Source organism: Pyxicephalus adspersus, chromosome 5, assembly GCF_032062135.1.
Source record: "Pyxicephalus adspersus chromosome 5, UCB_Pads_2.0, whole genome shotgun sequence".
Classification (NCBI taxonomy): domain Eukaryota; kingdom Metazoa; phylum Chordata; class Amphibia; order Anura; family Pyxicephalidae; genus Pyxicephalus; species Pyxicephalus adspersus.
Genome location: NC_092862.1, coordinates 139,464,619 through 139,485,833, shown reverse-complemented (window position 1 = coordinate 139,485,833; position 21,215 = coordinate 139,464,619). Strand labels below are relative to the sequence as shown.

Below are 21,215 nucleotides of genomic sequence, written 5' to 3'. Positions count from 1 at the left end.
TATTATTAATAAACATTATATAGCGCCAACATATTATGCAGCGCAGTACATTAAATAGGGGTTGCAAATGACAGACGAATACAGATAGTGACATAGGAGGAGGAGAGGACTCTGCCCCGAAGAGCTTACAATCTAGGAGGATTTTCCAATCATTATATACAATCCTGATATTTTGTATTCTTTCTATTTATCAGGGATCACTGTTTTCTGTATAGGGATGAAATAATCCTGCAGCTGCTCTACATGTCAGCCTTCCACATTTCTATTACTGAGAAGTGAAAGTGTCAGAATAAAAAGCCAATAAGAACTGGAGATTCCTCTGTCCAATCATCAGCTGCATCAGCCACTCAATGGGAGAGATTCTTACAATGTGTATCAGGAATATTTGCATAGCATATCCTGCAGACTTTACTGAGTGCCAGCACCGAGAGCAACGTGCAGCTGCCTGATCACCGCTACAGAATACAGAACTGGTAACCCAAAATGATTTATTGATTTATTGAATTGCTGAGTTCTTCTTTAGCCTTTGTTATGCTTGCCATAGTGTGCTGCTGTCATATAGAAAGGTCTGGGAACAATATGTGACATACTGCAACATGTATCAGTATGGTAACTTTGTAACTGCTGGTACAGGACTATAAAGCCCAGCATGCCCATGGTCTTTTATTGCAGGAATCCCTGCCGCATAAAAGGCTGGTATTTGTAGATCAAATAGCTGGAGATTTACAGGCAGAGAATTATGCAATAATGTGGAAATAACCTGATGATGACGAATCACAAACAGGAAAGCTGATATGGAAGGTGTTGGGTAAAAAATCTGCAAGCATATTGCAAATTTTTTGTTCTCTGCTGGCTTTTTGCAAAATTTGTTGATCAGGATGGAAAAAGGTGAAATATCTTCTTCTGAAGCCATATGAGCCAATTATTTATAAAGTGTGCAGTGTTAGTGATTGGTCTCAATGCTACAATATTATTGAATAATTTGCTTTCAGCATTGCCATTCCAAAGGATTATAAATGGGGTCACTTGGGGTGCAGCTCAATGGGCTGTTACTATAGAAGTGGCTTTATTGGGTACCACCCTGGACTCGCTAGGTTCCTAAGAAGAAATCTCAGCAAGGACATCAGTTGCAAGGAGTTTGTATGATCTTCCTAGGTTTCTATGGGTTGCCTTTGGGCCCCCTTGTATTGGCTTCCACCCGACACATCATTGATCTATGATATATATTATATATATGATATATATTATATCTATATTAATGATATATGGGTGTGCTAGGGAAATTAGATTGTGAGTTCCTTTAAGAGCGAGGGACGTGACAATGGACTCCATATGGCCAGGCCTTTATAAAAAATAGTAAACGCAGACAGGTGTGGGGGGCATGCAATAAAGTATCATCGCAAATAGGGATGGGGGGAGCAATGTAGTAGGGCATACAGATAAAACTTTTCAAAAGGGTATCCCTGATTTTATCATTTTATAGCTGACTCATGAGGTTGAAGAGTCTAAGGCACCATACACATGCTCAGTTATTGATCTTTCATGATTATTTCCAGCAAAAAAAAGAGTGACAGATGAACGAATGAGTGCTGTACACAGACAGCCATTTTGTTCTATGGAGAGGGGAGAGAACAAGCGAGCAGTACCCCACTGCGCTCTCCTCGGTCCACTTCTATTGCGGTCCGTTAGGAGTGATCCATGATTGATGTCAGGTAACCGCTGTACACGTGTCAGATTCTCGACCAAGCCCAACCATTCATATCGGACGAGAATCATCTGACGTGTGTACATAGCCTATGTCAAGACTGCAGATGCTTGCATGATTCCCACCAACACCTGAGCACCTCCATTCTAGTGCTTTGTGTGGGGCTGAATACAAGGACCAGGGTTTCTATTAGAAGATCAATACATAGGACAAGTGGGGTTGGGTGACCCTGAATAGCTTGGGAGCTCCAAAATTAGATTACTCCATTGTCTACATTTGTTGACTAGTCAAGATGAGCACGAGCACCAATAATTGGTGCTTCCATCTGGCTGAGCATCAAGCAAACAGCTTGCCTACCAGCACAGTGATGTTATGATCTCACATTTCTATATTGCAGTTTAGCAATATAGTTTTGTCCCTGACCTCCCCCCACCATTGATTGGATCTACAAGTTGCACATAATTGAGGTCAACATTAGTGTTTGAATTCGGGTTGTCCTTATATTCGTTGGCTGTTCGAATTCGCATAGACCCGACCGGAAAAACACGGGATTCGACGGCGCAAATTCGTGTGTAAAAAAAAAATTAATGTTAAAGTAATTTATTGAATGTGTGTGATTTGTGTAACTAACTTTTATTTTTTTACAGGTTATCCCACAATGTCAGTGTGGGATCCCCGGGCACTAGAGGTTAAATGAGGACAAGTCTCCCCAGTCGTCACCTCTAGTGCTCTGTGTTTGGCTGAGGAAAGGTAAACCCTGATTACAGCTTAAGCATCATCAGGATTTTCCTTTCCCCAGTCAATCACAGAGCACTAGAGGTGAAAGAATGGGGAGACTTATCCCCATTTAGCCTCTAGTGCCGGGGATCTTCTCAATGAATGCGGCCTTGGCCGCATTCTTTGAGAACAGTGTGCGATCCCTGGCACTAGAGGTTAAATGGGGACATTTCTCCCCATTCAAAACCTCCAGTGCTCTCTGGCTGAAGAAGGCTTTTCTCCAGCCAATCAGGGAGCATTATTCCTATTCCTGGATAGAGTTTCTTTATCCAGAAACACAGGACTCCTGTGTTCTTGGATAGAGTAAACTCTATCCAAGAACATATACAACTAGTAAAGAGCCACAAGAGCAATCAGGGGAGCGGAGCTGTCAGCTCCGCTCCCCTGATTGCTCTTGCAGTTCTTCACAGTCCCGAAAAATAACCCAAATTTTCCCACCATTGACTTTAATGGTGTTCGAATTCGACATTCGATCACCCGAACAATATCCCCCTATTCGATCGAATAGCTGCCGAATCGAATAGTGAGATATTCGACCAACACCAGTCAACATTCTGCATTTGCCTCCGGTAAGTACTGTACATTCACACTTTTCAATAACAACACTGTAAAAAGAAATGAGCTCTGATTGGCTCAAAGTGGTGCCATTGCCCTTTCCAGTTTAGTAATTTCAGGAAACTTTCAGATATCTGTATATAAACTTGTTGACCCTCCCACACCAAAACCATGATCATTGCTTCAATCTCTGCAGATATAACATCTTCTGCTCCTCTGGGAATTCTTTCTGCAAGATTTTGGAGTGTGTTTGTGGGAATTTGTGTCCATTCACCCAATTGATCATTTATTTGGTCCGGTACTGATATTGGATGAGATGACCCGGCTTGCAGTGTTTCAGTTCAGCCCAAAGTTGTTCAACTGCTTCTGCTTCAAATGTTTGTCAATGGAGGTTGCAGAGTTTTGTGCTTGACTGAAACACTGGAACACAATCACTTGGAAGGTTATCTACAAGTGTTTGGCCATACATCATACATGTAGTGTCTTTGAATGTCTATATCCCCGGAATAAATTGAGTTATTTTAATATCTGTCTAGAATTCAGTTTAGAATTAACCCAATTATTTCTGTCTGACTGCACGTAGTCTGCTCCATGTTGCAGCCAAGTGTCTGTTTCATGCCAAGTGCTCCCAGACACTGAGTGTAATGGCAATAAAAATTGGCCAGCACCATTCGGGTCATGTCAGGCAAGCTTGTTCATTACCATAACCTTACTAACTGCTAAGATAGTTTGGAGTGCTGGGACTCATATTAAAGCAAAACTAAATGTAAAAAAGAATTGCATTCAGGCAGGTTCATTATAAAATATAACATATTAAAATATCTATAAGTTAAACACCTAAATGCAATTACCTATCCCCGATTAGTCGCAGGTGCAGTCACCCGCTTCTTCTTTTCTTCCTGATTTCCCAATCTTTGGCCATCCTAATTGGTTGGTGTGGCTTTGAACTAGTGCTGGTTGTAAGTTCTTATAGACTCTGACTCAGATTGGAGCTATTCTGACTTTGGATAATAATTCAGATTGTTTGCAATCCTATTCAGATCCTACATTACTGAACTTGTGATTGACAACAGTTGTCATCCTGGCAGCCCGATTGGCTGGGTTTTTCCTGGGCCCTATTACCATTCCCTATAGCATAGCAAATCTTTGTTTTGCAGCCATCTTTAAACGAAACCTCCAGAACCAAGTCTACAATGGCTGCTCTCATATGATATCTATCACAACAGGTTCCTGTTAAACAAAACCCACCAGACAATTTCCTGACCCTGCTGAGGAAGTGAAGGCGCCACATGAATCAATTCTATTCTGCTTTCTATTAAACGGAATTTGTTAATATGTGCAGATGGAGAAACAAGGTGCTGCTAATGTTCTGCAGACAAAGTTATTACAGGATAATCTTTATATTATCTTTTATACAGTATCAGATTGGTGGAATGCCAGAGGACAGTGAGATAAAAGTCAGTTGCCTTCATTTGCCAACAAGGTGAAAAAGCCAGCAAAGTGCCATTGTCTGTGATAGCCAATCAGATTGCAGCTCTTTGAGAAGAATGGAAAATATAACACTGGGTGCTACTGGCATGATGGCAGGAACATTCCAAAAGGCCCTTATGTTCCCCGAGGTCTGCACAGCTGCCAATTGGCAAATATTCCCTGATAAGAAGCAAAGGGCAGATATCCGCCCCTGATAGGTGAGGTGACCTGGACCTGGATGATGTTTAAACAAAGATGGCATCATCCTTCTGGATAGAAAGGTAGATAAAGACATATATGGGTATGCTACAGTTACACAAATACTTGCAAAAAAAAAAAATGATTTATTAAAGCTCCCCAAACCTGGAGAGGATACACTTTCATCAGTGAAGTTGGGTGATCCAGAAAACCTGGAATAGATCTGGTCCAGAATTCTAAACATTTGCTAGCACAAAGTTTTGCCAGGTTTGCTGGATCACCCAGCTTCACTGATGAAAGTGTATCTTCTCCAGCTTTGGAGAGCTTTCATAAATCACAACCATTGACTTTAGAAATAGTCACCACAAAGAGGATGTAGAAAGCACACACAGAAAATGTAGTCACTGAAAAGGCACCGACATTATTAACTATATAGCGCTTATCTACACCTATGTGTTTTATGTCATGCCTGTGCATATACACTGGGTATCCATTGCCGACATATTTGTTGGAAGTTCCAGTATTTAAGGGCTACCATGCATTAGAGGGCATGTTGATGGTAATGGCAGCCTTTTAAAATGCATTGCATGGAAAGGTGTAAAGTGTCCAAAACACGCTACAAAGCCCTGGTCACAAGCAGGCAGATGCTCAAGTCTTGTAGTTTTCATTTACGGAAGAATTATTTTTTAAATATTTACCCCCAGGCCCAATAAAGGCAATGCAGTAAAGCGGTCTTACACCTCCCAGGAACTCACCTTCCCATCATCTGTTCCTTATATGATTAGCAAGTTTTTATACGCATGGATTTACAAAAATTGTGTGCTATAAATATGAATTAACTGCTGCATTTAGGGATCCTGCAGATTCTATGTTTGGTTGCAGTGCTGTAGCCAATGTTCATTTTTATACAATTTTCTATATTCCACAAAAAAAAGAAGTGTTTTTGGGGACTTTTCAAGCACTTCAATTCAACACATTAATTATCCATAAAACCAATATATCACTTTACCATCCATGCATTGTGATGTTATACAATCATCAAAACACCTAATTCTGTCTGCCGCGTTTCGCAGCTACATTTTCTGTTTGATCAGAAGAACTCCTAATGAGAAATCGCTATGAACAATTATAATGATTTAATTAGATTCTTTCGATACATGATCAACAGTGTCCGTTTGCACTTACATGGTACTATGTACATGAACTGGTATTATAATTATTTTATAATTAAGTTATAATATAATTGTTTATAGCTATGATGAAATTTCTCATCAAGAGTTCATGATCAAGCAGAAAATATAGCTGCGAAACGCATCAAAAACAGATGAGTGAATTACCAGGAAACCAAATATAAACTGCTCACATGTTGTTATAGGACACCTGTAAAGATGGCAAAAATATTTCCTCAGGCAGACATAACCTGTTGGCGGTGTCATGCTACACCAGGTACACTGCTCCATATTTTTTGAGAATACCCAGTCCTTACCAAATTTTGGAATTAAGTAGCTGACACGATATTTAAACTCACTGCTGTTAATATCTAGGGAAAACCGGAGCTAGCACTGTTGCACGTGTTGGATTTCACCCAAAAATAATATAAACCTATTTTATATTTTCACCCAAAAACTTTGCAAAGGCATGTACAGGTAGTCCCTGGGTTAAATACAAGATAGGGACTGTAGGTTTGTTCTTAAGTTGAATTTGTATGTAAGACGGAACAGGTACATTATTTTAATAAATGCAATTAGGACAGATGTTTGTCTCATCATATTATTAGGCAGTGTGGTGTCAGTTACTGTATAAAATCCTCACTATGGGATATTTATTAATTTCTGGACAGGCTGTGCTTTGATATGTAAAAAAAAAAAAAAACAACTGCAGAGTTTGTCTTGGTCATTAAAGAGTTACAAGATGTTACAGGTCAGCTCAGCCCTTAGGATCACCTACAACCTCAGCTGTGTTTAGCAAAAGACTACTTCTGCAAGTCATGCAAACCGCCCCCTCCTCCATTAAGCCTCCGTCCTGCACACAAGCAAGCAGGGAAGCCCTGTTCGTATCTAGGAGACGTCCGTATGTCCCTAACTCAGGGACTACCTGTATACCAGTTTACTGGAAAACAGATACCCCATCGACTGTTGGCCAATGGCTATACCATGTGGCAGACATCTATGCTATGGAAGAAATGATGACCGGAGATTGAAACCCATAGAAATTCACACAAACATGGTTTTATTGGATACCGTTTAGTACTACCACAGAATACAATTTGATTCCATTACAATGGGCCACCCCAGCCCATGAGGAACTGGCCACTCAGAGCCACTCAATGAGGACATAGCCCAACTACGAGTGAAATCAATACATAGCCCCGATACTCCATGCCCCCCTCTTTCTCACAAGTCTTACCCCACCAACTTGACTTATTTCATATACCTTCCTACTGCTCCATTCTTCTCTACTCTGTCTTTCCTACTCTACAATTAAACTATTTTTCAAAAATTGAGTTGAGACATTTCACATGGAAACAAAGTGTTCTCAGAATGCTTTTATTATTATTATACCAATGAACATTATGAGAACTTTGTTGCCTGCTGTTAATATTCCTTTTTTTCTGTGCTGTATTTATAATGAAGATATGCCTCATTAAAAATTATTAATTAAAAAAACAAAATAAAAACAGATGGGTGTTTTGATGATTGTATATAAAATCACAATGCACACACATCAAAGTGATATTTTTTCTGTTAATAAAATTTGTTTTTATGGATTTTTATGTTGAATTGAGGTGCTGAAAAAGTCCCAAAAACAATTCTTCCCTTTGTTTGGCTAACCCCCTGCTGACTCCTGGAATGATTCATTCTAACCTTTTACATATATTCACTGCCTCCCACCAGGTAGAATATTTCAGCTGCTGAAGGCACAGTCTGTCCTAAAACACGCTGGACAAATAATTCCTATCTTTCACATGCATGTTATCCCCATGATTCATCCGGTTCCTAAAAGTAAAATGCATTTGTCAGTTATAACCCTCTGTTTTTTTTTTTAATTATAATCTTTATTACATTTTTTAAGCTTTTGTTACAGAAAGACAAAACAAAAAAAAAGTATATGCCAACATACAATATGTTGAGTATTTGAAGTGATGATAAATTTGTGACTTTTCATTTATATCTAGCACTTTGTCAATAAATGTATGCCAAACCTTGTTAGTTCTTTATCTTCTGATCTTTCTGCCTCAAACTTTTCTATATCAAAAACTTTTTTAAGAACAATAATTCCATTCTGCATAGTAGGTATTATTGGTTGAATCCAATCTGTTTTTATTTACTTGTCTAGCCGCCAACAAACATATTGTGATCCAACCTTTATATTGCACTCGTAAATCCGGGGGAAATAGATTGTCTTAGGATCCAAACAGGCATAAGGAAGGATACAATGGGATTCTTTGTAGTATGATTTATAAATTCCAGGATTTTATTCCAGTATTCCAGTATAAATGGACAATTCCATAGACAATGGTATTACTATAGTCAATAGTAGAATCACAAACCCTAAAGACTTTGTAAGCTCGATCCATCAATTTAAATTGGTTTTCTATCCAAATTTCATTGATCACATACTTCCGTACTGAAAGATAACCCTGTAGTATGTGATCAACCAAATCTGGCACTGGAAATTCCTTTTATAACCCTCCTTTTATTATATTGCATGCACAATGTTTCCATACAAGCTGCTTGTAAAATTTGCTTAAAAAAAATTCCATTTAGATATATTTCAAACCACAGATAAAAATGTAATGTATTGTAGCCTTCTAGTATTTAAGCTTCTTCATCTAAGTTGCAATATATTCAATTTTTGCTTATGGGTTATTATTATTACACAGTATGTATATAGCGCCGACATAAAATTCATGAGAATGCCCTATACCAGGGGTGTCAAATTCAAATACACAGGGGGCCAAAATTAAAAACCAAGACCAAATCAGGGGCCAAACTTGAAATTTATTGAAAAAATTGAGGAAGTTTACTACTTCATCCATAACTAACAAAAACAAACCCCTCTACAAACACTTTAGGGGTGAAAAGACTAATTTCTATCTATCTATGCAGACTGTGTGTTGTTCATCCTCTCACTTCGCAAGTTTGTCTGACACTAAATATTACACTAAGCAGTCTCTAATGGATTGAAATAAGCACAATGCCCCTGGTAGTCAGGCACCATGTGATCATTGCCTAGGCTTTGTGTCACATGAAGGGTGTACAAGAATAATGTCTATGTATTGCATGTATTGAAAAGGATGATGGGAGGTGGTAACGTGGGTGGGCCAGATGTAGTTCATTTAGGAATTCATTGGGGGGCCAAAAAAAAGACATTGAGGGCCAGATTTGGCCCGCAGGCCAGAGATTGACACCCCTGCCATATACCATGAGTATATTGGACAACATCCTAATTTCATCAAAAGTAAATTTTTTTTTAAATATTTATGATTTATCTGCAGAAATAACGAATCCAGAATGTGTGGGATTTGGGCTCTTTTTGGCAGTGATGAGTGCCTCTCTGTACAGTGCCTCAGTGCCATGAAAATTGCACACCGAGGACCGGATGCATTCCGTTTTGAAAATGTTAATGGTTTCACCAACTGCTGTTTTGGCTTCCACCGGCTGGCTATCGTAGATCAGCTGTACGGCATGCAGCCTCTGCGAGTGAAGAAGTTTCCTTATCTGTGGTTGTGTTACAATGGGGAAATATACAACTACAAACAGGTATTGGTTTTGTGTGGTTGGGGACATGCTGAGGCTATATTACTATTATTATTATTATTAATAAACAGTATTTGTATAGCTCCTACATATGAACCAGCACTGTACATTAAATAGGGGTTGTAATGACAGACAGATACAGACAGTGACACAGGAGGAGGAGAGGACCCTGCCCCGAAGAGCTTACAATCTAAGAGGTTGGGGAAGTATCACGCAATAGGAGGGGGTCACATACCAATTTCAATAAAGATCCAAACCAAAATGTATATTTTGTTGTGTATGGGCATGAATGTTCAAATCACTGCTGGGGTTATCATGGCTTTCAGAGAGTTTTACCCTTCTGACTATCTATCATATATCTATTTGTCTATTGATCAATTACTTATCGATCATATTGGGGAGAAGAGTATGAAAATTAGAACCTGTTCACATGGAGGGTAAAATTGTGATGTGGTTACTGCTTTCCGGAGCCCCAAATCAACCAGTAAGCATTCTATGGCATTTGCTCCTGATTGTTCAAAGCAGTCAACAAAAGATATTTATCACATGGAAACCCCAATATTAGCATTTGTTTAGCATTGAAAAGGAAATAGAAAGCTTTTGGAAATTGAAGTTCAATTTTTTTTGTCTTCTGAAGCGCTTTAAAACCACCTTTCAATCACTTAAAAAGCGTTTCTTCAATGCTCAACAAGTCTTTGGAAAGTATTCCCCTGTGGTTGATAGTAAAACTGACCGTGAGATGCTTCGAAGCTGGAGCTAAAAAGAATGCAAAAGAATTGTTCATCTGGAATTAGTTGTCAGATTTATCTGAACAATGAGTCTGATTTATTAAAACTCTCCAAGACTGATAGATCATCATAAGAGAATCGGGTGATTCAAAAAACCTAGAATGCATCTGGTCCAGGATTGAAAATATTTGCCAACTGATAGCAAAAGGTTTTTTAAATTACAGGTTTGCTGGTACTCACCAAGGTTCTTCCATGATAGAATATCTTCTCCAGTCTTGGAGAGCTATAATAAATCCGGACCTATGGGCCTGATTTATGAAAGCTCCTCAAACCTTTGCTGGATCACCCAGCTTCACTGATGTAAGTGTGCAGCCTGGGAAAGCTTTAATAAGGGCCATATATGGGTCCTGATTTATGTTAGATAATGCGTTTTACCGTTTTATTTTTGATGATCTCTCTGTGTTGTTCCTTCAGTTGGGGAAGCATCTCGGATTTGAGTACCAGACAATGGTGGACGGAGAGGTAATTCTCCATCTTTACAATAAATTTGGAATTGAGCAAACTGCCGCCTTATTGGATGGAGTCTTTGCCTTCATCCTCCTGGATACAGCCAATAGGAGGGTCTATCTGGGTCGGGACTCCTATGGCGTCAGACCGCTCTTCAAACTTCTCACCGATGACGGCTTTCTGGGAGTTTGCTCTGAAGCCAAGGGTGTGTATAATGAGTGGAATTGCTGGTAACTGAGATGGTGAAGCCTGGCATCAGATCAAAATGGGAAAATAAAAAAAAAATTACTCATGCAATTAATTTATGTCAACTTTTTAGGGTTGGTTTCCCATTGTCAGTCATAATTATTTCATCTCCTGAGAGTCTAACCCCCAGCAAGATATATTAACCAATCCACTGTTACTCCCTACCTCCCAACTGCCGGAGTCATCCCTGAATAAATTCTGGTGTCGGATAGTGTCAGAGCTTTTATGGGTGATGATTTCAATCCCCCATGACGTGTTTGGGCCTAGATATAGGCCACTCAGACCCAGGGCTGTCATCATAAATGTTATGGGCCCCCTTTCCTCATGTCTAAAATTTCCAGCATTGCAAAAGTCAAGGCTGGTACAGAAGTGCCCCTTGTCCCCCACCTCCCACCTGGTGGCAATCTCGCTCAGGCCCACTCATTTTGGGGAAGTCACCAGATTTCTCCATACATAGAAGTGCATGGAGGCAGAAATGGACCACCCATGGGCGTGTGAAACATTAGAATAGACTATAGTTTTTCACTAAATGGGAAAATGACACTTTCTATTTAAAGGGAAAATTTCAATGATCAATTTTATAGGTTGTTCATAAGTTTTAGGTATTTTTTTCCACATTTTTACTATTTTTTTTTACAAATAAACCACTAGACGATCGGGAGTACCAGCCACTGTGTACAACAGCCTTTCTCAAACTTTTTATCCCTAAGGAACCCTTGGAATAATTTCCAGGTCTTAGGGAACCCCCACTACAACCAGTTTATTTGGGGGTTGGTGGGTAAAAAGCATCCTAAATTGGTGGTCAGTGGAAAGATTGCCCCCTACAATGATGGATAGATGAGCACCAAGATAGACAGCTGAAATCATTATTGGATTGTGTATCTGGCTCTACCAAGTGGTGTTGGCTCCAGAACTGTGCACATATCAATAAATTGTTGGTCCATCAGCCACAGTTTGCAGAACCACTAGCAACCTCTTGAGGAACCCTGGGGTTTCACAGAACCCTGGATGACAATGGCTGGCATATCATTTTTACAGCTTGTAGCCCATAGTTTTAAATGGGTACTGAACTCAAAAAATTTTGAATTTCAGGTTAAACAGCAACACTAGGCCTTAATAATGTTTCATCAGATTTCCCCTGATGCATGGTGATAAACCAGGGAAATGATTAATATCAGGAAGATATTTATTATTTACCTTACCATGCACATTTCTGACCAGTTTAATAGAAAATAGCCTAAAAACACAAATGAGATAATAACTTATTTGAACCCATTTGGCCCTTTTTGCACAGCTATAGCTTTATGTATTGCAAAATATCCCAAATCCTAATTGGTGAATGTCACTTTATTCGCACAGAATAAATGTACATGCAGTTTTGCTAAATACATATTCATGCAAATTTAACAACCTTTTTATTCCTTTAAGAGTTTTAACACATTTTTCTCCATACTAGGTCTTATAAACTTGAAGCACTCTATGACCTCCTGTCCACAAGTAGACCCGTTTCTTCCCGGCCACTGTGAAGTCTTTGATTTAAAACCCAATGGGAAGGTTGCTTCGGTTGAGTTGATAAAGTTTCGTAATTTCAAGGATGAACCTCAGCATGCCGCCTATGACACCCTGGGGAAACTACAAGCAGGTGAGAAGGTTGTCTTAATACATAGCTATGCCTTGTCCCTTGTTGCTGGGTCACGTTTTTAGTTTGTACCCTCTATTCAGTAAGATATAGCATGTAATCTCTTTTTGGCAACTTGATACAGTCTTTCACATTCTTTCCAAATGCTCCCCAGGCCTTTTCGAAGAGATTTTGGTTTTTAGTCAACATTTTTTGTATTGTTATTTGCATTATATAAAATAAAGCATACACACATCCAAAAAATTTTATTTCGTTTTGGATAGAGTATAGAGCAACCTTTCCCATTTGGGGCTCCATGGAGCTTTAAGGATTTTCCAATGGTTGCTGGGGGTACCTTGATCAATGAGTTACTTATCCACTCTTCAGTTAAGTAACCTCTGACTATTTGTAAGACTTTACATATACCAAAAATGTAAGGAGAGTTCTTTCATTAAATTTATATACTGTAAACTAAAGATGGTGTAGGCAAACCTTTTGGCTCAGGGGCCACAATGATTTTAAAATTTGACAGACAGACCGGCCCAATATCAGATAGATGGAGAGTATTTGTATGAACTGATATAAATTACAGGTAAAAGCCTAACAGTAACAAAAAATGACATTCAATTTCAGTGAAAACAATGTTGTTTGTTGTTGGTCACCCATTTTTTGCCAAAATTTTGAAGTGCCAGATTAAAGAGTCAAATGGGCCATCTATGACCCGCGGGCTGTAGTTCACCCACACCTGCTATGAATATAGTATTCATTAGCGGGCAATCCCAATGTTAAAAAGTTTGAGAAAGGTTGATAAGAAAGTACAAATACCATTTCTATTCCTATTAAATGAATTCACCTTTTCTCTTTTTGACAAACTTCACAGAGACAGAAAGTGATGGTAAATCTAAAACATACTAGTTGTTATTAGAACAGGATGGAAGGGGAAATCTTTTATTGGGGGTTATGATTCTACAAAGATCCCAATTTGTAGAATTTATTAGCTTCCTGTTGTGATACAGCAGAAAAATCCCCCCAATAAGACCAATAGCATAAGACTTCCAAAGAACTTTTAACCTTTTTCCAAATGGAAATATTGACATGTTCAAACTAAGGGTTTTTGCTAATGGTTTTAAGCAGTTTTACAGCTCAAAACCACTTGCAAACTAAAAATAGTATTGGACTGAATGGTTGCAAATTTTTTCCTATACCCAAAAAGCAGTAGGAGGCGGTGCTTCTGCCAAACACTTATAATCCCATGTGCAAGGATTTTAAATTGTTTCCAGCAGCTTTTACAATTGGTTTCAATACAAAAAAAAGTGGTTTGTGCATTGTGACCTGAAGCTTATTGCCGAGGCATTGCGTACAGAAATAACTGACCCTTCTGATGACAGATACTTACAACATTTACAATCTGCTCCTAAGGGCTCATTGGGTTATCTATCATTGTTCCATATGACCATAATCATTACATTAGAACATTTCTTTCAGGCCTCCCTTCATGGTCAATAAAATGTAATAGAGAAATTTGTTGTCTTTACGTTGTTCCTTTTGCTTGAACCTGATGAGAGTCCTTGTACTTGTATATTTTTCCAAGAGGGATCGACTTTATAGTAATTTAAAAGACTTTTGCTTTCTGCTAAGTCGTTAAAACTTGTTAAAGGAGGATTGGTAAACATATTGAAATCAAGGTCCTAATGAGAAGTAGAACCATCATTGTTGTTTTCCGAACAGCTTAGTACTGGAAAGTTGGCATACTGGTCTGGAAATGTGTGCACAGGTAGTCCCTGGGTTAAGAAAATCTGACATACGGACAACTCTTAGATACGAACAGGGCTTCCCTGCTCCCTTGTGTGCAGGACGAAACTTGAACGGGGGAGGGGCGGTTTGCATGACTTGCAGAAGTAATTTTTGCTAAACACAGCTGAGGTTGTTGGTGATCATAGGGGGGTGAGCTCTTTCTGCAGCCCCTTGTAACTCTTTAATGACCAAGATAAACTCTGCAGCTGTTTCTTTTTTCATATCAAAGCACAACTTGCTCCAGAAGTTAATGAATGTTTAGGCTCCATAAAGTTTTTTTTTTTTTTGCTGCTGGTGATTAAGTCACTGAGGATTTTATACAGTAACTGACACCATAATGCCTAATAATATTTTGAGACAAACATCTGTCCTAATTGTATTTATTAAAATAATGTTCCTGTTCCAACTTACATACAAATTCAACTTAAGAACAAACCTACAGTCCTTATCTCGTATGTAACCCGAGACTACCTGTAGTGGGACCCAACATTATGATAGGTAAAACCTTCAATTCTTTAAATAAGACCTGACCTGTGCCCCAAAAGGCCTGTGGGGTCCATACAGCTATTAGTTTCTGCATTACTGACTTGTTATTCCTTGTGTCCTTTTGGGGAGACAGCCATCATGGCAGAGCCGCGGGCTTGGCTTTTTGTCGGAGCTTTCTCTTTAGAACTGTTGATATGAAATCTGATGAATTAGGAGCTGCAAGGGAGTAGGAGGAAGCACAAATCCCCAAATTGATGAAGCATGGAGATCCTTGCACTGCAGATCTTCAGGTACAGCTTCCTCACCAGCAGCACAGTAGTGACACCACCAATCTGCTACCAATTCTCCTAAAACCAAAATTCAAAGGCTTCAATGCTTTGGATAGCCTCTCTTACTGCAAATATAGAGCTCAGGTCTTAGGCTTTAGACACATGGCTTCCTAGGCTCAGAAAGAACGCTCTATTTTTCAAAAGGATTTAGACAAATATTATTTCAATTGACTATTTCTTTTTACTTAGTTAGTAATCTTTAATAAACTCTGTCCAAATCTTTCCTTAATTGCATCTGTGCCCGTACTATGAACATTAAACTATTTACATATTCTTCACAAGCCATTACAGAGTTTTCAAACAGGGCACAGACCTGTCTAGCTGCTGGCACTTTGAAATAATTCAGTCCCAAAGATGACAACAAAAATGTGTTTTAGTCCATTTCCAGAAGCTTAGACCCACCTGCTGGTAGTATACACTAAAAGCCTAGTAATCTGCCAACATTCTGGTCCAATAGAAGTAATAGGAATTTATTGTGATTCTATATAATAAAAGGAAGGTATATATGGCAGGCCTATCCCTAAAAATTATATAGAGAAGAAATAAACTCCAAAGTAAGTAAAAAAGAGAGTTTTTAGGGCCACAGTATAGTACAAAGTTATCATTTTACTTGCTATTCGTCAATACAAAAGAAGAACATCCAGTGTGACATTACATCATAAGAGCCGTGGATATGGATTATTCTTGCCCATGAGTAAAGCTGATAAGAGTCTTGGGTCCCGACACGTGTCGTATGTATAGGCTTCTTCAGGGGAGTTTGTAAATGGAATACATCATGTAAAACAGTCATATAAGGGATACTATGGAGTGAGGAGGTATTGGGGTTCTCCACAAGTATCCAATTGTAGGAATGTCCACTTGGGATAGTACAGAAAAAACAAAAAAGAAAAGAGCAAACAGGCTTTTTAGGCAAAAAAAGTGAACAAACCTTTACTATAAACTGAAAAAGGTTATAGGAGGAGGAAAATCATTCCAAAAAAGTAGGTAGTTGTGTGAGAATTCCTGTGGTGCAAATCAGGGGGTATTTGTAGTTAACTGGGGAAAATCCCAAGGGATCAATTCGCCCATAAAGAGTCAACTTTAAAGGAGCAAGAGTGTTAAGTTTCCTGTAGTTCACTTAAAGGGGAAAAGCTCCATTGGGCATCCCGGATCTATCCTCAGTAAAGGCAGAGTGGCAGCGTTTACTACAAATACCCTTTTGATTGACATCCATGCATCAAGCAATTTGGATATCTGCCTAAACTTTTCTTGCGTCGGGGATGAAGGCTTCTGAGGGACATATTGAATTTGGGTTTTGTAATGTTTTCAGGAAGCTATCCATAACAATTTTTGCATATCCTAACACCAGCCATAATTTTCCTGCATTGCATAGAGTAACCAAAGACCCAGTAAATTCATTATTGGGTCTATAATAAGGTATGTAATCATGGGATTATTATTAAAAATGTCATTAGTAAGAGGAGGAAAGTAAGAAAAATATTAGCAGAATAAACCAATTAATGATCTTGTTCCTGTACCAGTTGACAAGAGCGCCATCATTGGACAGAGGATGGTGGTTGGTGATCAGTAAACTCAGAAGCCAATAACAAAGTGATACGTAATCATAAGTTGTACAGAAGAGGTTCACTTTAATGATAAATGGTAATAATCTTACAAAACATAAAAATGTTTTATTTTAGGAATGGATCGGGAAACAGTGAAGAGAAACATTTGTCTTCTGTTTGAAAACGCAGTCAGGAAGCGTTTAATGGCGCACCGAAGAATCGGCTGCCTTTTGTCAGGTACATTATTTTTTATATAGAGATAATAAATTTCCCTCTATTTTAGGCTGCTGACTTAGTTTGTATTCTTAGAAAAGTTCATTTGTATGTTGCGGACATTTATCTTGTGAAGTTGGAGTTATCAGGAAAGATTTGACTTCATTTATAATAGTTTCATAATGTATTCAGATTTCTGGTGACTTTAATATTATTAACTTTTTTGCTTCAATAAATGGCCTTCTGGTTTGGGCATAAATATTATGTATTGATTAAAACAGGATAATATTACACATGAAACTCAACAGTGGAAGGAAACTATATTTGCTTCCGAACCATTGAAAACGGCTCTAGAATGATAATGGTGAATTAAATCATCCTTTAGCTTTTCATAGCTCTTCAGTGAGTTCCAGATTTATTGGGATTGATATATTAAAGGCAAATAGCAAACATATACATATAGTTTACATGGCAAAGCTACTTATTTAGGGGATATTTGACTTAGAGAGCCTCTGCAAGGTTGTAGGGGTTACACTTTCATCAGTGAAGCTGGGTGATCCAGCAAACCTGGAATGAATCTGGTCCAGGATTCAAAACATTTGCCAGCAATTTACATTGAAGAAATCCATTCCAGGTTTGCTGGATCACCCAGCTTCACTGATGAAAGTGTATCCCCTACAACCTAAGAGAGCTTTCATAAATCAGGGAATGAAATAAGCTCTTCTGACTTTAACTATTCAATAATGTGCAGGCAAACATCTTCTTTGTATATGATTATGTATTGTTTTAAAAAGTACGTTTTAACATTATCCCAAAAGAAATAGCTCTCTCAGAGTGATAATTGACTTAAGAATTTAGGAAACAACCTAAATTTCCGTAATAAATCAACCCTATTGTCTTCCCTGACTATTTAATGATAGAAAATAGAATAGAATGATGAAAAATTAGAATGACACTTGAAGAGGTAGACATCACCTTTTGTTCCACCGAAGCCTAAAGAAAAGTGAATAGAATATATCAAAGATGTTTTACAAAAAGCACAATGCACATGTGTTAACCCAAATTCATTTGTCTGCATGTTTCTTAGGTGGTCTGGACTCCAGTTTGGTTGCAGCGACTCTGCGTAAACTAATGAAGGAGAATAACCTGCCTTATCCTCTGCAAACCTTTGCTATTGGCATGGAGGACAGCCCAGATTTACAGGCAGCCAGAAAGGTAAAGTTGTATCAGTGTACCCCTATTTGACATGAAAACTCAAAAACTTTGGGTTTAGTGCACCTGTTCCAGGATGGAGAGGAGATGCAGAAAAATTACTGCAGGAAGTGAGTGCAGAAAAGGCATGCAGTGAATATGACAGCGGGCTACGAGGGGGTGCTGAGAAGTTCCTGGCTTTGCCCTCTTCCAGATGACATAGAAAAATGAGTGTGGGGGCATATGACAGCCTAATAGCTTAGTATGTAACTGTGCAAATATCAGGTCTTTGCGATTCTTAAAACTGTTTTTTCTTTTAGTGTCAACCTATGATGGCAGAGGCACAAGCAAGTTTCACGTTGTTGGAGTTACGGGCCATCATGATGTTTTTGTTTCTCCAGGGAAAGGAAGGACACTTCACCCCCAGGTTTTGTGACATCTCAGTGTGAATGTTCTTTGCTGGCCTTCCCTGGAGAAACAAAAACTTCATGACGACCCGTAACTCCAACGACGTGAAACTTGCTTGTCCCTCTGCCATCACAGCTTCCCACTAAAAGAAAAAACAGTTTTAAGAATCGCAAAGACCTGATATTTGCACAGTTACATACTAAGATATTAGGCTGTCATATGCCCCAACACTCATTTTTCTATTTCATCTGGAAGGTGGCTAAGCCAGGAACTTTCCAGCACCCCCTCCTATATGTGCAGGAGATGAGTGCAGAGGGTATAGCAGTGGGCAGTATGTGCAGGAAAGGAGTGGAGAGATTAGAGCAGTGGGTAGTATGTGAAGGAGAGAAGTGCAGAGAGTATGACATTGGTCAGTATGTGCAGGAAAGAAATTGAAGAATATGATTGCTGGCAGTGTGTGCAAAAGAGCAAAGGGCATGACAATGGGCAATGTGTAAGTAGGATACCAGTAAGTGCAGAGAGTAAGGCAGTGGTCAGTATGTGCAGGAGGTGAGAGCAGACAGTATATTGGGGTAGGAATATGCAAAGAAGGAAGGTATGAAAGGGGGAAATACAGGGTGTAGAGGATATAATTGGTGCACGAAAGGATAAGCCAGAGGAAAACATGTGCACAAGAGGAATATGTAGGGTATGCAGTTCCCAAAACTGCTGATGCACTGCTCAGTATCTCCAGTTTTTAGGCTGGGAAGGTGTTTGGAATAACTCCCATCATGAATTGTTCTAATAATTGTGTTTTTTAGCATAAAAAAAATGATACAAACTCTTGACAAAAAAGATGGCTATTCTAATCCCTAATAGAATACATAGCTAGGATAAAACTTGGATTTCTTATTGAAGAATTGAAAGTTGGTGAAGGAAGACAGATCACTGGTCTTGTGGACATGAATGGCAATTATGTTTTATAAATGTACTGACCCTTTTTTTTTTTTAACAAGACAAACAGAATAATTAGCAAGCAAATTGAAATGAATTTCAAATTGCTGCACTGCTTATCACCACAAGGTGGCAGTACTCCCCCAGGCAGTGTAGGCTGGTTACATGCAACATATAGCACAGATGGAACTTTTACAGCAAGTCAAAATCATTGAATTGGATGTCATACATATCATCCCCATATATCTTCAAGAAAAGGTTTTTCTAAACAACTGTATTTTAAATGGACCTTAAGCTTTTCTTAGGAAAATAAAATACCAGTAAACTTTTTGCAAAACACTTACCTTTATCTGCTCTGTAGATACTGAGCTTTTACTTATTTATATATACTTTAAATAAACTTAGTAGAATATATATAGAATATAGAACGCTGGATTATCTAGGTTCCGCAATGATAGTCTATCTTCCCTAGTCTTGGAGAGTTTTAAAATATGGACCATCCTGGTAATTGGGGAAATCTCCTGTCCCTGTCTTCCTACAATTACATAATAATTACATTGTTTAAATAATATTTATAAATGAGTGTATTTAAATTTTAATACATGCCTCTTTCTTTTAGAAAATATCTCCTAAGTGCCTTGATTAATATTAATATTATTAATATTAGAAATAATAATAATAATATTATGAAGAATAAAAACTGTAGCAATTCTAATTAAAAAGCAGCCCTTAGAATCCATTCCAGTGACTTTGCCTTTACCTAATGTCATCAGTCTGCTGCAGGCAGGAGGAAGTTTTTCCTCGATTCCCCTTTATTATTATTAAGAGTATTCATATAGCGCCCACATCGTACGCAGTGTTGTACAAAAATAGGTGTTGCAAATGACAGATAGATACAGACAGTGACACAGGAGGAGGAGAGGACCCTGACCTGAGGAGCTTACAATCACTTCTATTTGTCTCCACCCACTATTTCAGGTAGCCAATCACATAGGAAGCGAGCACCATGAGGTCATGTTTGATGCAGAAGAGGGGATCCAGGCGGTGGAAGAGGTCATCTTCTCTCTGGAAACCTATGACATCACAACAGTACGAGCCTCCGTCGGTAAGATTTGCAGGACTTTGAAATCCTGAAGGTTTGCAGGTTTCCTTCATCCAATTAGATATCCAAAATCAGGCTGCTCTGACCCAGGAGAATGCGAGGAACAATACAACTCCCTGTAATTCCCAGCATTGTCTGACATAACCACATTCATTCTCATATGAGCATTAATGGGCGCAGCACTTTGAATAGGAGAATCCTCAGATTCAATTACTGTGCTGGGGCTACGGTACAATGCGGCTTCATTGGTATATTTAGGAATCAGGGTTTTTTTTTTTTTTTTTACTGTCAGACTATAAATTATTTGCCAAAGAAAAACCAACATGAACATATTTATGGGCTGTTACAAATCATAGAGAGCAACAAAAGAAGTAATATAAATTATAGGCAATTCTTCCGTGCACTTCTGTATATGTACTCACCGGCCACTTTATTAGGAACACCTTGCTAGGACTGGGTTGGACCCCCTTTAATACAAAATGATCATAATTCTTCATGGCTTAGATTGAACAGGGTGCTGGAAACTTTCCCCAGGGATTTTGGTTCATATTGACATGATAACATCGTGTAGTTGCTGCAGATTTGTTGACTGCACATCCAAGATGGAAATTGTACATTCCATGGCATCGCTTGTGGATGGAAATCTGGTGA

The 21,215-nt window shown here is 38.6% G+C and overlaps 1 protein-coding gene across 1 annotated transcript in view; it reads left to right on the top strand.

The window, feature by feature from the left end:
- Nucleotides 1-315: 315 nt before the first annotated feature.
- ASNS (asparagine synthetase (glutamine-hydrolyzing)) overlaps nt 316-21,215 on the top strand; it is a 33,951-nt gene continuing 13,051 nt past the window's right edge. The window contains exons 1-7 of the mRNA XM_072412927.1: nt 316-473; nt 9,204-9,468; nt 10,668-10,905; nt 12,403-12,588; nt 16,853-16,954; nt 18,018-18,145; nt 20,441-20,567. Of these exons, the coding sequence (XP_072269028.1) occupies nt 9,220-9,468; nt 10,668-10,905; nt 12,403-12,588; nt 16,853-16,954; nt 18,018-18,145; nt 20,441-20,567 (1,030 nt within the window). The 5' untranslated portion in view covers nt 316-473; nt 9,204-9,219. The remainder of the gene's footprint in view (nt 474-9,203; nt 9,469-10,667; nt 10,906-12,402; nt 12,589-16,852; nt 16,955-18,017; nt 18,146-20,440; nt 20,568-21,215) is intronic.